Raw genomic sequence first — 14,518 nt, 5'->3', positions numbered from 1 at the left:
CAGAAGCCCCACCACTGAGGGAGCCAGAAGCAGCACCTGGCTTTGGCACACGTGTGAGGAGAAGCAGCAACTACCAGTAGAAATGTGCTCATGAGAACTATGACATGAAATTTTAAAATGGGACAGTGTTTTTAACATTTGGGAACATGTGGAGATTCTGGATGGGCTCACATGGTACCCAGTGAAAAATAAATACACACTAACATAACAGAGCTTGTCCCAAGGCAGCCCAGTGACCACACTCAGACCCTACTGAATTACACATATTAAAGCCACTGCAGAGAATAAAAACCAAGGAGTATCTGACAGCAGAACTTGGCAGAGTGGATTGAAACATACATTTTTCACCTAAGGTCCTGTGAGTACCTGTTTGTTTTCACCACTGAGCTGTGTGATCCCTCCAATGCAGACACTGCTCTGCTCTAAGCAGCAGTGTCATGAGCAAAGCCATCCCAAACCTGCCTTCAACCAGCACTGGAAAGATAAATCAGGGAAATAGCATTGTGATCTGATTTAACAGCCATTCAAAATGTCACAGTCTCTCCATTAATTTGAATGAGGTTTGGATTAGGCCCAAATTACTGACAACAGAAAGTTTATTTTAATATCTTTACCTTTTCGTTTAAAATCTTCCAGTCAAAGAACAGAAAATAACATTTCACATGTACTTCCAGGTGGCTACAGCACAACTTATATTTGTCTGTAAACCGGTTCAAAATAGAATAATTGCTTTGCAGCTGGAAATTGGAACACCACCTGACAGAATGCCACCTCCTCCTTAGAGCAGACGGTACCATAAAGAAGAGGAATAGCTCAGGAGTACAACAGTGTTTAAGTGGAGGACCTCTAGGATTTTCTTCTTAGAGTGAAGTGGAGAGTCTGCAGCTTCAAAGCATCTCACTCAGCTGGAAAACTCAAAGACCAAAGTAAGAAGAGAAAGACTATCTGGAATTAGCTTCTCAAACATCACAGCTCACTTATTTGATGAAAGCAAAAATAACTTCATATTCTGGAATTTAAAAAAAAAAAAAAAAAAAAAAAAAAAAAGTCTGCCAAAGAAGCTTGTTTTGGCAAGTAATGAATGCCTAAAAAATATTGTTTGTATTGTGCAAAGAATTTCTAAGCAATGTTTGTTTGCTCACCACTTAATTAGCAGTTCTAAGTGATGGAATTTTGCTACCATTTGTGAATGTGCAAATTCTGAAACTTCATTCCCCAGATGGAAAAGCTCCCAGGGGGTCGTATCATAAACCCATTCAAATGAACAAAACAAATGACAAGTATCTGTACAAATGTGGAAAATAAGGGAGCTGTTTGCATTATTTTATGTAACTCTTGTTAAATGACTCTGTTTACTTGTGTGGTGAGGTTTTGCTTGACTGCATAGGGGTAAATCAAAAGAGGCTGTCAAGATGAGGAGCACGAAAGTGTCAAATATGTCAAACTCCTGTAGACATGATAAAGACCCTCAAAATGGAGAGTCCCCTCTTTCTGATAATATTTATGCCTACCTGTAAATCTAAAGGGAATCTGAAATCCCCAAAGACATAATGAGACTGGCCAAAATGAGAAATGCCAGAGGGCAGCTGATGTGATGCCAGGAATGCAGATACTGACTTGGATTTTTCCCAGTTATCTAGATGCACCTGAGACAGGAGTGCAATCTGTCCACCTTAGAGGAAAGCCACTCCCAGAGGATGATTCACACATAAGTAGGCTCCTAAAATGGCAAGAATCCCAAAAAGGCTCCACCCAGGCCTTCCACTCTTCCACAGACCTGCAGAGAAGCAGCCTATGCAGCCCAAAATATTTGGTGAGTGCAGCTGTATCTGCCACTGCCCTTGCAGTAGCTACACCTGGACTCACCTGCTTGAGTAAATGCACACAGCTGCCAGAGCACAGAAGCCTTTGCTGCTCTGGTTTCATCACTGTCACAACTAGACTTGGCAGAGATGGAGATCAGGGAAGGTTCCATCCCTTCCACAACAAGATCAAGCCATAGATAAAATCAGACACAGCACTGTTTTCATTCTCTGTGAAACACTCTGGATTTTTGGTAGAGGAGTGAAAATTATGGTTCTGCTGTTCCAGCAATTTGCTGCTACATGGGCAAACAAAGTAAAGGTTTAGCAGATGCCAGACCCAGCTGGACTCAGCTTGTTGGTACACTTGGGAGATGGGAATTTGTGCCTCCAGAAGTCAGTGCTAGAATGGGAGGATTGTGCCAGGAACTCAGAGCAAGGCATGGGGCCTTGCCTGTCACCCATGGGGACAAAAGGAGCTTAGTGCTCAACCTGGTCTGTGACCAAGTCTGATGAAAAAAAGCTGAGGACATGGATTGTGACAGGATTTAATTCTGCATGATTTCCAGCTCCTACTGGAAGATAATATACACCTCTTAATTTCCAAAATCATTTTTAATTAGGTGCTTGTTTTCACAACACTACAAGGAAGAAGAAAGAGATAGGGTTTTTTACCATAGCACCTACGTGGTATCCACATCGCCTTGCTTCCTGGAATTTTTATATTTCCATCTGAAGTTCCAGTTTTCCTGGACCAGAGATGACTATGCACTCACCCTACAGTTCTTACAAAGGACAGCCTTCACAGTGACACAGTTCTGCAGACTTACAGTGGCGCCTGCATCCAGCTGTACGTGGGGAATGACAGCTTTGCACCACTCTGGTCCAGGGCTATATTAAATCTATTTTCAAGACATCTGACTACTTAATTAGAAGCCAGACTTTCCACTTGTAGATGAAAACCTGGTATCTCTGAAGACATTGAACACAAAGGAGGGATGCTTGATGGATGGAGGGAGTTCTCCACTAGAAAATTATATGGAAATTTTAAACTTCTCTGTGAACTTGGAGAGAGGAACATATGGAGCATGAAGAAGCATTAAGGAGGACTGGCATGTAAATGGGACAGGCTGTTGCAGAAGAAGCTGGCCTGTTGTGGGCCTGTGAAAAGACCAGAAGAACTCAGGGCATACGACATACTCCTGATAACATGGTCTAACATATAGCTGCCTACTTTATTTTTAGTTTTTCAGAAATGAGATTGCTAGGCAGTTATTTCCCATTCTATCTATATGAAATATTCACTAAATAAAAAAGTTACTGAACTATGGCTCAGGGCAGCCAAGAAAGCCCTGGTATTAAGTTATTATTAGTATTAAGTATGACTGCATAAACAGCTCTGAAATGGAAGCCATACCAGGAAGGGAGTGAAACAAAGTGGAATACAAACAAAAATATTGCCATGACCTAACCAGCAGGACAGAAAGGATGTGTTCCTTTTAAAAAGCTGAGGAAATCAGCTTCCTGCCTTTTTTTTTTTCAATTCTTCAAAATTGAATCTAGCACTGAATGAATTTTTTTCTATTTAACAAAAGCATAGGGCATTGGTACCTCTCTAAGTGCAGCATTTGCAATGCTGTCACCATTGCTGAAACACAACCTAAGTGATAATTTAGGCCCTGTTTCAGGTCTTTCAGCTGCTCTTAAACCTCATCTATTTTCAGGAGCAATCTGCTCATCTTTCACACCCCAAAATGGCAGAAATCAAAACGTTATTATGTTGTAAGAACAACTGAAAAGCAAAGTCTTGAACTTGATGAGAAAACTATAACCTCACTTTATGTTCATGACTCTGCCTTCCACAAAATGTAATTTAAGGAGAAAATTCAATAAATTCGTATTGGAAATACTTCTTCCTCCAAGTAAATTTAGCTCACAGATCTTCTACTAGATTCTGCCACTAAAAAAAAAATTAGAAAAAATAAAGGAACAATAGAAAGAACATATATAATCAACTTCAGCACTTCTCTAGTGTTCATATATGAGAAATAGAGCTCTAAGGGCTACAGTGGGAGAAATATATTCATACTTAATAATCATTAATTTAAAGAGCAAAGAATTACATAGAATCACCATAGAATTACAGCAAAACACTTGTTGAAAATGACATCCAAAAATTTTGAGTAAACAGTTGAAAGGGGAATAAAGTACATAGTTATAGAAACAGTGATGGGTGTTCACAAAAGAAGACAATTTGAAACATTTTAAAAAACAGTGAGTGCAACTCTTCTTTCACTCTTACCCAGAGAATCTTTCCTCAGTCTGGCATCTGGGTTAGCTGGGCCAAAACTTTGTATTATTACAGACAAGGCAAATAAGACAGTGAAACAGAATATGGGGTTAAATCTTGAACAGGAAGGTTAACACTTCCACCACTTCTTTTAATTACAGAATTACAGATTTGCACTTCTGTGATCTGTGATTCAACTTTAAAGCATAAATTTACGTTCCACCATATGTATTTTGCTCCTCCACAATGAATCTACATGACATTTTATAGCTTTTCATTGTGCTATCGCTATGCTCCCAGAAGAATTTTTTCATGGACTGAAAAAAACCACAACTCTGCAAAATCAGTGTGCTGATGCACCCAGGCCTGGGCACTAGACAGGAGCAGAGAATATGACAAAAATGACACAAACCCTCTCCTTGAAACTGTATTTTGTACCTGAGGTAGCACTGCTGGTCCTTGTCCTGCCAACCTCTGCAAGGAGCTGACCTGAGGAACCTTAATGGGCACTGCAGTGATAGTTCCCAAAGTCTGTTGGAAGAAAAACATTTGAACACAGCTTAAAACAATTGCAAAGCTTTCCCAGACAGAATCTCTCCCAGCCAGCAGTTCCCTCCCAGCTCTTTTTCCCTTCCCAGCTGCCATGGCTGAAGGCTCTCCAGGCACCAGACTGTTTTCAAAAGAGGTCTGAAATGCACCACAGTGACGTGCACCGGTACAATGATGCATTTCATGGTAGCCAGAGTCACAAAGAGATGTTTGCTGTGCCTCAGGAAATAGTAAATACTGAATTATTAAAATTAAAATCTGCCTATAAATCTACTACAGCACACTGCCACACAACATTCAGCTAAGATGACACCCATTGGGGCCAAAACAGCATCTATTACCATCCATGTTTATTATTTACTCATCCTTTTCTTAGTTTATTCAAATTTGTTCAAAGCTTATTTAAGATAGGATGGAATAAACAGATAGCTTATAAATTTATGATTGGGCCATATATGTAAAGAAGACAGCTAACTTTTCCCATTCAACATCTTTCATCCCCAATTTCAATTCACAGAAACATGGAATGGTTTGGAATGGAAGGGACCATAAAGATCACCCAATTTCAGCCCCCAGCATGGACAGGGACACTTTCCACCAGACCAGGTTGGTCCAAGCCCCATCCAATATGGCCTTGGACATTTCCAGGGGTGGGGAAGCCACACCTTCTAAATAAAAGTTCATACTCTGGTTAACTGGCTAATATTCTTAAAGCAAGATTTTGTAACTTGCATCTAGCACTTTGTTATTGTTGTTGGGACAACACAGCAATATGAGCAAGCAGATGATTGTCACTATTACAGCAAGAGACACTTAGTCACCAAACACAAAATCTTATCAGGTTGTTAGAAATAGCTAATATGGAGAAAAAATATAGATTCAACTAAATTTCTCTAAATTTAACTCTGCTCAAAACCAAGGTTTTGGATCACAGCCAGCAAGATAAAATATGCCATTATTACCCAAATCTGGTAATGAAATTTGTCAGTAGAAAAGAAAGTGTAACATAATCAGCTCAAGGAAAGTGAAACTGTGTCACATCCATGCTGATATGTTCTCCTCAGACCTCACCCAGAGTGGCAAAACAGTCTATTTCATTCTGTCTCCAGTGTTTGATAAGAAATAACAAGTGTATTCAGGCAGAATATTCTTAATAAACTTCTCCTACAGCGTTTATATTTTTACCTCTGCTACTCCTGTCAGAGACATTTGGGGGTGTGATGTTGCATATTCAGCAAAGATTAACATTTGAAGAAGATTTGCCTGAGTAAAACAACAAGGAGAGCTGAACAGTTATAAACATGCAAGACAATTTTTCTTGAGTGCTCATGGATTACCAGTACCCTGGATTATCCATGGAAAAATAGATTCCATTAAAATTCTGTCTCAAGCCAAGAGAAGAGGGAAAGGCAGCAGAGAGAGCAGCATTTCCATCCATGGATGATAAAACAAGTAAATTACACTTTCCTTTAGAAATAAAGGTTCTGGCAGCAGGGCAAGGAACAGAAGGGGATATTTCTGCTACAGTTTCCTTATAGGGTGACACATGGACTAAAAACAATGGGAAGGATCTGACTGAACGACTTAATTCCCCTGTCTGCCCTATCACAGCCTCACACATGAGCAAGAATAACATGATGAACAATTGCAGTCTGGGGAGAAGGAGAAATTGAGCTGCCACCTGCTGTTATGGGCATTTATTAGACTTATAACTTCTGCTTAATATTAGCATGAACTCTAATCAATTCAGCCCAGATTCAGATTTTTTAGGGTAAATACCAAAGTGAACTTTCCAACTCATGCTACAGAAAGCTTATCACAAGTAAGATCCGTATTTTCCTACTGTCTTAAATGAGATTTTTTTCACCACACAGTGAAGTCCAAGGTTTACTAGGAAATATCAGGGGCACCTCTACTTCTCTTGGGCTGTACAGATACCCTCTACAGAAAGTTAAGACAAAAGGTTCTTCCTTCTAGAAAGTTGTGCTTTAAAGGCTGCTGCCTCTGACCTTGCAAATACACATTCTAATATTCCTATTCCTACAGATACACGAGGATTTGCAAAGGTTTTCAAACTGGACAACAAAATACATTGTGGTTGGCATGGTGGTGTTCGGTCCAAGGTTGGACTTGATGATCTTGGATGTCTTTTCCAACCTTAATGATTCTGTGATGCCATTAAAATACAAAGTGCTGACACTGAATGAAATTGGGAACTGATTATAAAGATAAGAAACAAATTACCGAGATGTTAAGTAAAGATAGAGTTATCAATTGTTAAGATGCACAAAAAACTCCATGTCTGAGCAACAAAGCTCTTCTCTTGTATTTCTTCAAATACCTCCAGGGAATAAAAAAAAAATCCAAGCAACTAGAACAGAATGACTCTGCCCTGGGTGCACCACTGGGCCAATTCTGGTTCAAGTTTCAAAACAGTGAGTGATTGAGACAAAAGAAATGGGAATGAAAGAACAAACAAGAAACACCACGAAACTACTCTGCACTGCTCCCTCAGCTTCACTTGAAGGCAAAGTCAGGATGAATCATCTGTGAGCAGCAGAGAAATGAACTACCGTCAGTTCTATCACCTGCACCTTCAAAACTTTAATCAGATTTATTTTCCTGAAGTAGCAGTTCTGCAGCAAACTCAAAAGTACAAAATCAAATAATGGCACTCTTAAGTTATGAAATTTTCAGTGACAAAAATGCAGGCTTCTGTTTACAAATGGTTTTATAGTAAGGATCTGTTATTTAATATTTAAGGAAACAATCTCAGTACAGAAATCATATGGCCAAGGAAAAAAATCAGAACTTTAATCTCATGTTAATATTAGCACTGCAGTATGTTCAGACAGAAGGACATTGAAGAATCTATTTTATCTTTCGCTATTTACATTTTCTCAGCTTGGGCAATAAATAGCTCAAGCTATTCAAAAATTTGATGACCTCTGTACTTTTCCTGTAACACATTTCATCTGTTATGTCCAGGTACTTCACCTAGGTCAGTATTATTGTCTCCCTTTTAGTGATGAAAAACATCTTGATTTAGAGGTAAAACGATAATGGTCAGGGCTAAAATGATAATGGTCAGGGCTAGACTGTTGTGCAGATGGAAATGCAAGCTAGGCTTCCAGTGTCTTATCCATGTGACTGATTAACCTCATCTCGTCCATGCATGGACAGCTCCATCAAAATGGCCTCATTTTTAGGCAGACCAGGATGTCTCCATGACAATGGGTGAAAGAAGTGAAGCACGAAAAAGGGAACCCCAGTTATGGTCTCTGCAATGAAGGAAGTGCAGGTACCAGGATGGGTGGTTGGACAGTTTGGTTCTGGGTACAATTTACACTGCCTTGCTCTTGTTCAAGCTGTACTTAAATGAGAAGATAAAACCATTTGCCTATTTTGCTTGGAACAGAGACTAGATAGAGCTAAGAGAATAAAGTAAGTACTTATTAAAAGGCCTTTAAGGATACACCTTGGGCAGTACAAGAGCCTGGCCAAGGCTACACTCAGGGTGGACACAAAATGGTCACAAAATGGATGACAGATCACAAGGTCTCACACTTTTATAACTTTTGGTCCATTTGCATATTTGGGTTAATTGTCCAATTACAGCTCCCGATTATGAAGCCCCATCCTTCTTTTTTTTTGTCTCTTCACTCCACCATTGTTTATGCTTTTGGGCCTGAAAACTTGTAACCATTGTCCTTGGTCTCCAGCAGGAAAAAGATTTGTTTTGTCTACCTACTCCATGAAGAGAGTCGACTAACACCTAATATGAGGCTTAGAACTACACCCCTAGGCAGCCCAGAATCTGAAAAACATGAAAGCTAAAACTTAAGGCATCACTTGGGAAATAAAGACATAAGTGTCCTTATCTGATGCCCTTGGCCAGGCAGTGAGAACTGGACAAATTTCGCATGGCTCAAGCGATGGCACATCAAATCCTGCTCACACTCCCCTTGGTACATCAACCCAAGTTGGGCCCCAGCTCAAGCCCCTGGCCTTCAGGAGGTGACTAATCAAGATACCTCCCCAACAAACAGAAAAATAAACTTTTGTTCTTCCTCTTAGCAGAGCCACCTGTTTTCATGCCCTGACTTTCCAGGCCACGGTGAGTCTGGTGGATTAAAGACTTGTCACTCATTAATTCCACACTATCATTTTTATCCATAGACACATTTTTTCTTCTCTCCTTATTTTCTAGTTTATCCAAAGAGCAATCTGGTGCACATTCTTATAAACCTCTAATTAACAAGCTGAAAAGACATTTTTCTGGCAATACTTGACCTTTAAGCATTTTGTACTAATTTATTGATACAAGCAGAAACAATAATTTAAAAGATTATTTTATGAGCGCTGAATAGCAGCAGTTTTGTAAAGATAAATGAGTTTCTTTTTTCTACATTTACAGCTCTAAGCATTTTAATGGAAAAGGTCCATAAAAGTCAAAAAATATTTCTGAATCTTTCCTCTGTCTAAAGCTACTTGGGCTTTTCTGGTGACCTCCTGAAACATCTACAATGTGAAGGGATGGGGGAAAGTAAAGAGTCAAGTTTCAGTTGGCCTCAGGTTTGATTGTATACATTTAAACCAGACTTACTACTTTTTACAGTTGGGGTTTTTTCAAATAAGAACAAAAAACAGTAATAACTTAAAATAGGAAAACCAACTCAAGCCCCCAAACAAGATGACACAGTTGTATTAAAATACAAAAAAAAAAAAAAAAAAAAAAAAGAAAAAAGAAAAAAAAAAAAAGAAAAAAAAAAAAAAAAAGTAGTTCCTCACATTCAACCAAAAGAAAATAAAAAAATTAGGAGATATTGCCAAGTGCAGTAAATAAAGATCACTTATTGCTGTCATTTCTTGTCATTTCTATTAATGTCTTGCATTGTAACTACAGGAGTAACCAACAGGAGTGGATTCAATGATTCTTGTGGGTCCCTTCCAGCTCAGCACATTCTGTGAACCTGCTATGATTCTCCTGCCATAAATCAACACCATCCCAGGATAAAGACAACTGAGGGATAAAAGTGTGGTGAGAGTAGCAAGTGGAAGACATAAAAAGTGAAACAAAGAAGTCTGGCATGGACAGAGAGTAAGAATTCAAAGGGTGAAGTCCAGAGATGGTCAGGGGATAAAAGGATGCTACAGCAGAAACAAAGTCCTACATTATCAGTGATCAGACTAAGGGCCATCCATTCAGTTTCCAGCTATTATGTTATGACTTATTTAGTCAATGCCTGAGTTTTCAAATCTAGGACTATTTGTGATTTAAGCAAGCTTCTGCCTTTCAGTCCTGAATATACACATATGTGTGTTTCTAGATATTGTATCTCTATTGAAAAATATTTGCATTTTACTCAGCTTGGGTACATACATTTGTCAAACTATTGCTATGTTCACTTTGAATTATAAATTGCCTTCCCCCCTCCTTTAGATGTACTAACAAATGCTTAAAGACTTATTGCTACAATTCATTATCTCATTGCAGAGCTCGTGTCCATGAGCAGTTTCAGATTAGATCACAGATGTAAAGCTGTTAGGGGACATAACCGTTCTCCCATTCCAGAATTACACCAGGATAAGTAAAATCACTCCAGTCAATCACTGCAGAGAATCAGACTCAACCAGTAACAGAAGGTTAAAGAGACACACGGTTCTACAGCACGTTACCAAAATAAGAGTTTAACTTGGGAACATATGGATTTGTTGCATCTCAGCTGAACAGTTCAATTATTTGAGCTCAACTGACACTGCATTGCTGGATTATTTGCAAATTATTTTACACTGACATCAATACTGCAACACAAATATTGTCTTCTTGCAATGTATTATGGAAATACTAATCTTCTTTTTAAAGAACGTATGCATCTTTTTAAGATCTAGGTCCCCTTCATGTTGAACCTAAGCTATTAAAAAAAATGTTTTTGTCTGTTATGTGTTCAATATTGCCAACAACAGTTTTACAGAATGGATTTTTAATGTGGTAGTGACAGGGGAACAGATTGCTATGGCAACAGCAAAGATGAAAATTCTTAACCTGAATGGATCATCGCTGAAGTAATTGCAGGGGTTTTTTTATTCATTCTACATCCATTTTACAACTTGAATGCTGCATTCAGCCTTGAGCTTGCTTTATATAAATGCCAAGCACTATATGCAGCCTCCAAATTGATTTGACCTAAAACTTGCTGCCCCTTCCCTCACGAATCCTGGATAGCTGCTGTCCTCTAGCTCACCTAAAAATCTGAGTACTATCATTTTTCCACAGAGTCCACCAATAAAAGCAGCAGGCCTTTGGACGTAACTTTGAGGCACCTGTAAGCATATTCAGGTACATATTTTTCCTTTGCTTCTACACTTAACTTGCATAAAAACTGGTGGAAATTGTTCTTCATTTTTAAAAATATGAGAAATCACTGTGCATAGTATTTCCAATCAACTGATGGAATAAGGTATCAGTTTCACATTTCATTGTATTCTAAAGAGGCTGTTATTTCAGACAGATATTTTGTGTAAACAGTAATTTGATTGGAATTTCATAGAAATGTAAAGGTTTATTTTACAGGGTTTAAAAGTGTTTGTTCTCCCCGGATCCTCTCCCTTTACTCAGAATTCATTAATCATGTGTTCATGTGCAGTTTATGATTGTTATGAAGTAGACAATCAGAAATACACGTCCTGTTGCCTTTTCAAAATCAATAGTTTTAAAACCATCCCTTCTTTGGGTACCAAAAATACAGTTTAAACCAACTCTCCTTATAGCCAATTAACAACGGCTTGGACTTTTGTCCTGGAACAGCTCTCTCTGCACGGGGGTAGCCACAAGCAGTAGGAGGCAAAGTACCACCTTAAATTCCACACTTGCTTTGAAAACCAAATTCTTAGTTGCTGCTGAGGTTTTTGTACTCATCCCTTTCATCACCACTCATTTGCAGGGAAGACCAAGGTGGTATCACAGCTCATGCAGGTATCAGAAGAGAATATGCAGAGATGAAGCAATCAATGTTCTGCTTTTCCTGTGGGTCTCAGGCTTTTCAGAGCACCATCCAATTTATCTCTGCTTTTACTATAAGATTTTCAGAGCACTATCCCTTCTTCTTGCCCCTTGCACATTGCCATCTGGGTGCATCGAAAATACAAACCCTGGACACACTGTAGGTATCTGTTGTGGCAAAGGGAAAACACACTTAACACAGTCCACATTTTTGCCCGTTTCAGAAATCCTGCTGATTACTTACACAAGGAAACAGCTGTACCAAATGCCTATTCCTATACACAGTTTGCACTATATTATTTACTGGTCAGTAGCTTTTTTTAATGCATCATTTTTTAAAATCAAAAGATTTATTTCTACATGTATTATAAAAATAAATTATATATATATATAAATTATTTTTATTAGGATTTTTTTCTACAGGCATTAGATCACACTCTAAATTTCTGAGTCAAAAGAAAATAAAAAAGAAAGTTTGGGTGTGCCAAATGCATTAGCACACACATATTCATTCTGTGATTTGTAGCCTTTATTCAGAAACCATATTTAACTAATTAAGTCTCTACCTCCTGCACAAATGAGCATAATGTCAATGAGTTGCAGCAAGACTCAGCAGCTGTGTTCACACCTATAGTCTCTTGCTCAGATGATTCATAAAAGGTTTGCTGTTTAACTACTCAGCTGTTCCAGGTTGATGTGGTTTTTAATGACTAATGTTTTCAAATTACTTGGTCTGTGTTCACAGCTTGCAGAAATATTCCCAAGTAAAGGGAAAATGCATGAACAGTGTCACACAAAGCAGTTTCACACCTCTCCCTCAAGTGAGCTCAGGCAGGAGTGAAATTCTTCAACAGACCCAGCAGATACTAAAGCACCTGTGTCCCACCACAGCTGCAGGATATGAAGGTTACAGTATGAAGAGGGAAGCCAAGGGGATGAAAAATAAAGGAGGAAATTACCATAATCCCTCAATGATGTAGGAATCCTCACCTATCAGGATGGCCCATGCAACCTTACTACCGGCTACTGAAAAATTAGAATTCCATATGATTCCACCTCAGCACCTACTGGGCTCAGAGCTGCTTTTGTACTCTTTGCTCTGAGTGTGAGGTGTTCTTCTGTCACTCAGAAGAACTGGAAAACATGAGGGAAGTGACAACCTGAGGTGACAAAATTTCCTGCTCCAGACAGTACCTTTTGTCAGGCCTGAGCTAAGGTAATCCAATTAGCTAAGCAAGAGAAAGTTGAATTAGCTTAGGAAATTATCCAACAAGCAACAGAATAAAGAAAAGGGGAAAAGCAATGTTTCTTAGCTAAGGTGGCAGAGAAAAACAAAGGGGGGGGGGGGGGAAGACAAAACCCACAAAGAAAATGGAATGTCAATTCCAAACCTTTTTGACAAAAGAAGCTATTATATCAGTTCAGCCATAATAACTGGATGATGGTACCAAAAGTTACTTCCTTGAGAAAAGAACTTGGAGAAAGTACAATAAAAATTTGCCTGAATTCCATATAAGGTGTGTATAAATACGGCTGATTTTGAAATTATGCAGTTAATATAGTTTGTTAGGATTTAAAAAAAGGAAGCAGCAACTTTCTCAGCAAGTGTCAATTTGGATGTGCAGTATATCCCATAACACACATTATAAACTTTAGGCAGACTGCTCTGCAATATTAAGCTACTTATCCCTCAATAAAACCCAATGGAAAATATTGCTTTAGCACAATATGGTGGAATTACCATTGCTATTGAATCCCTAACTTTGGTATTGCATAGTTCTAGGACTGCAGCTGTGAAAAATCATTGCAGATACTGCTATATAGTTCCTGTCTTCTAGTAAAAGAAAATAGCCACATTCAGTTTTGGTGGGTGATAAACTCTATAGTATTCACTTACAAATGTAATTGGTTCTTCGTGGTAATGGTAATCCAAAGGGTAATACAAATAAAAAGGCTGTTCTTTTATGTTCAGATAGTAAAAGGATTTGGTAAATTTATGCTTATATAAATAAAATCATAAATATATACAGATATATTTATATATGTATATATATATGTGACTACATAAGCATACTTTTCATAACACAATATATTACACATAATACTTTCCCAGAGTTATACCAAAGTGAACACCAGTGCTTCCCTTCAATGACAGAGCCAGGAAATTTTAGAACTAGTAAGTAGAAAATCTCTTTTCCTTCCTGACATGGTACATTGATGTGTTTTGCTGCACTACTGATTCCATGTGTTTGTACTTTGCTCTGAAAGAGGAGACCTGCTTCATTCCCACTGAGTTTCACATCCCTGAGCCCCTGGAGACCAACCTGTGGTTAACAAGTTTCATTCAAAACATATTCCACAAAAGCTGTGCTTTCCTTTCCTTTTCCTTCCCATCTCTTCCTTCAACCAGTTTCTTGGGAGTCTAACCACCTACTCCAGAGTAGGAAGATTTCAGATCCTACACTCACACATGGCTCTCTGAATCATTTAACTATCAGAACATACTTGGGATAAAGACTCTTCTTCCAAGATTTTCTGCTAAATTAGTCAGTGACAGAAGAAAGGATGCGGTTTCCTGGTCCAGTGGCTTAGAGGACACTTGGAGGAAAAGAGAACCAACAATTCCAATCAATGCTCTGGTCACCTTGTTGTTCACCCTTGTTCACATGACAGCAGTTCCTACAGTGCCCCAGTGCAAGCATTGTTTTGGAATATGACTGGTAGGAATACAGGCATCCCTGGATTTCACCTGGGTCCAGGCCTGAATGTTACTGAGCAGAGATTGAGGATCTTTGGGTTTCAGGCAGCCAGATGCACTTCAGCACTGAAGTTCTTCCAAAGATCTACTCTAAATCTCTTTTTACTAGAAATAAA

At 38.7% G+C, this 14,518-nt stretch overlaps 1 protein-coding gene across 2 annotated transcripts in view; it reads right to left on the bottom strand.

Annotated features, from left to right (window-relative positions):
- The window catches only part of PHF21B (PHD finger protein 21B), a 160,443-nt gene that overhangs the window by 35,373 nt on the left and 110,552 nt on the right, over positions 1-14,518 (bottom strand). For both annotated transcript variants that reach the window (XM_083860172.1, XM_083860171.1), the window contains one exon: positions 4,531-4,623. In XM_083860172.1, the coding sequence (XP_083716298.1) occupies positions 4,531-4,623 (93 nt within the window). The remainder of the gene's footprint in view (positions 1-4,530; positions 4,624-14,518) is intronic.

This window comes from Zosterops lateralis (genome assembly GCF_965231275.1).
Source record: "Zosterops lateralis genome assembly, chromosome: 4".
Classification (NCBI taxonomy): Eukaryota; Metazoa; Chordata; class Aves; order Passeriformes; family Zosteropidae; genus Zosterops; species Zosterops lateralis.
Note: the sequence above shows the minus strand (reverse complement) of the source record. Positions and strands in the feature narration are given on the sequence as shown.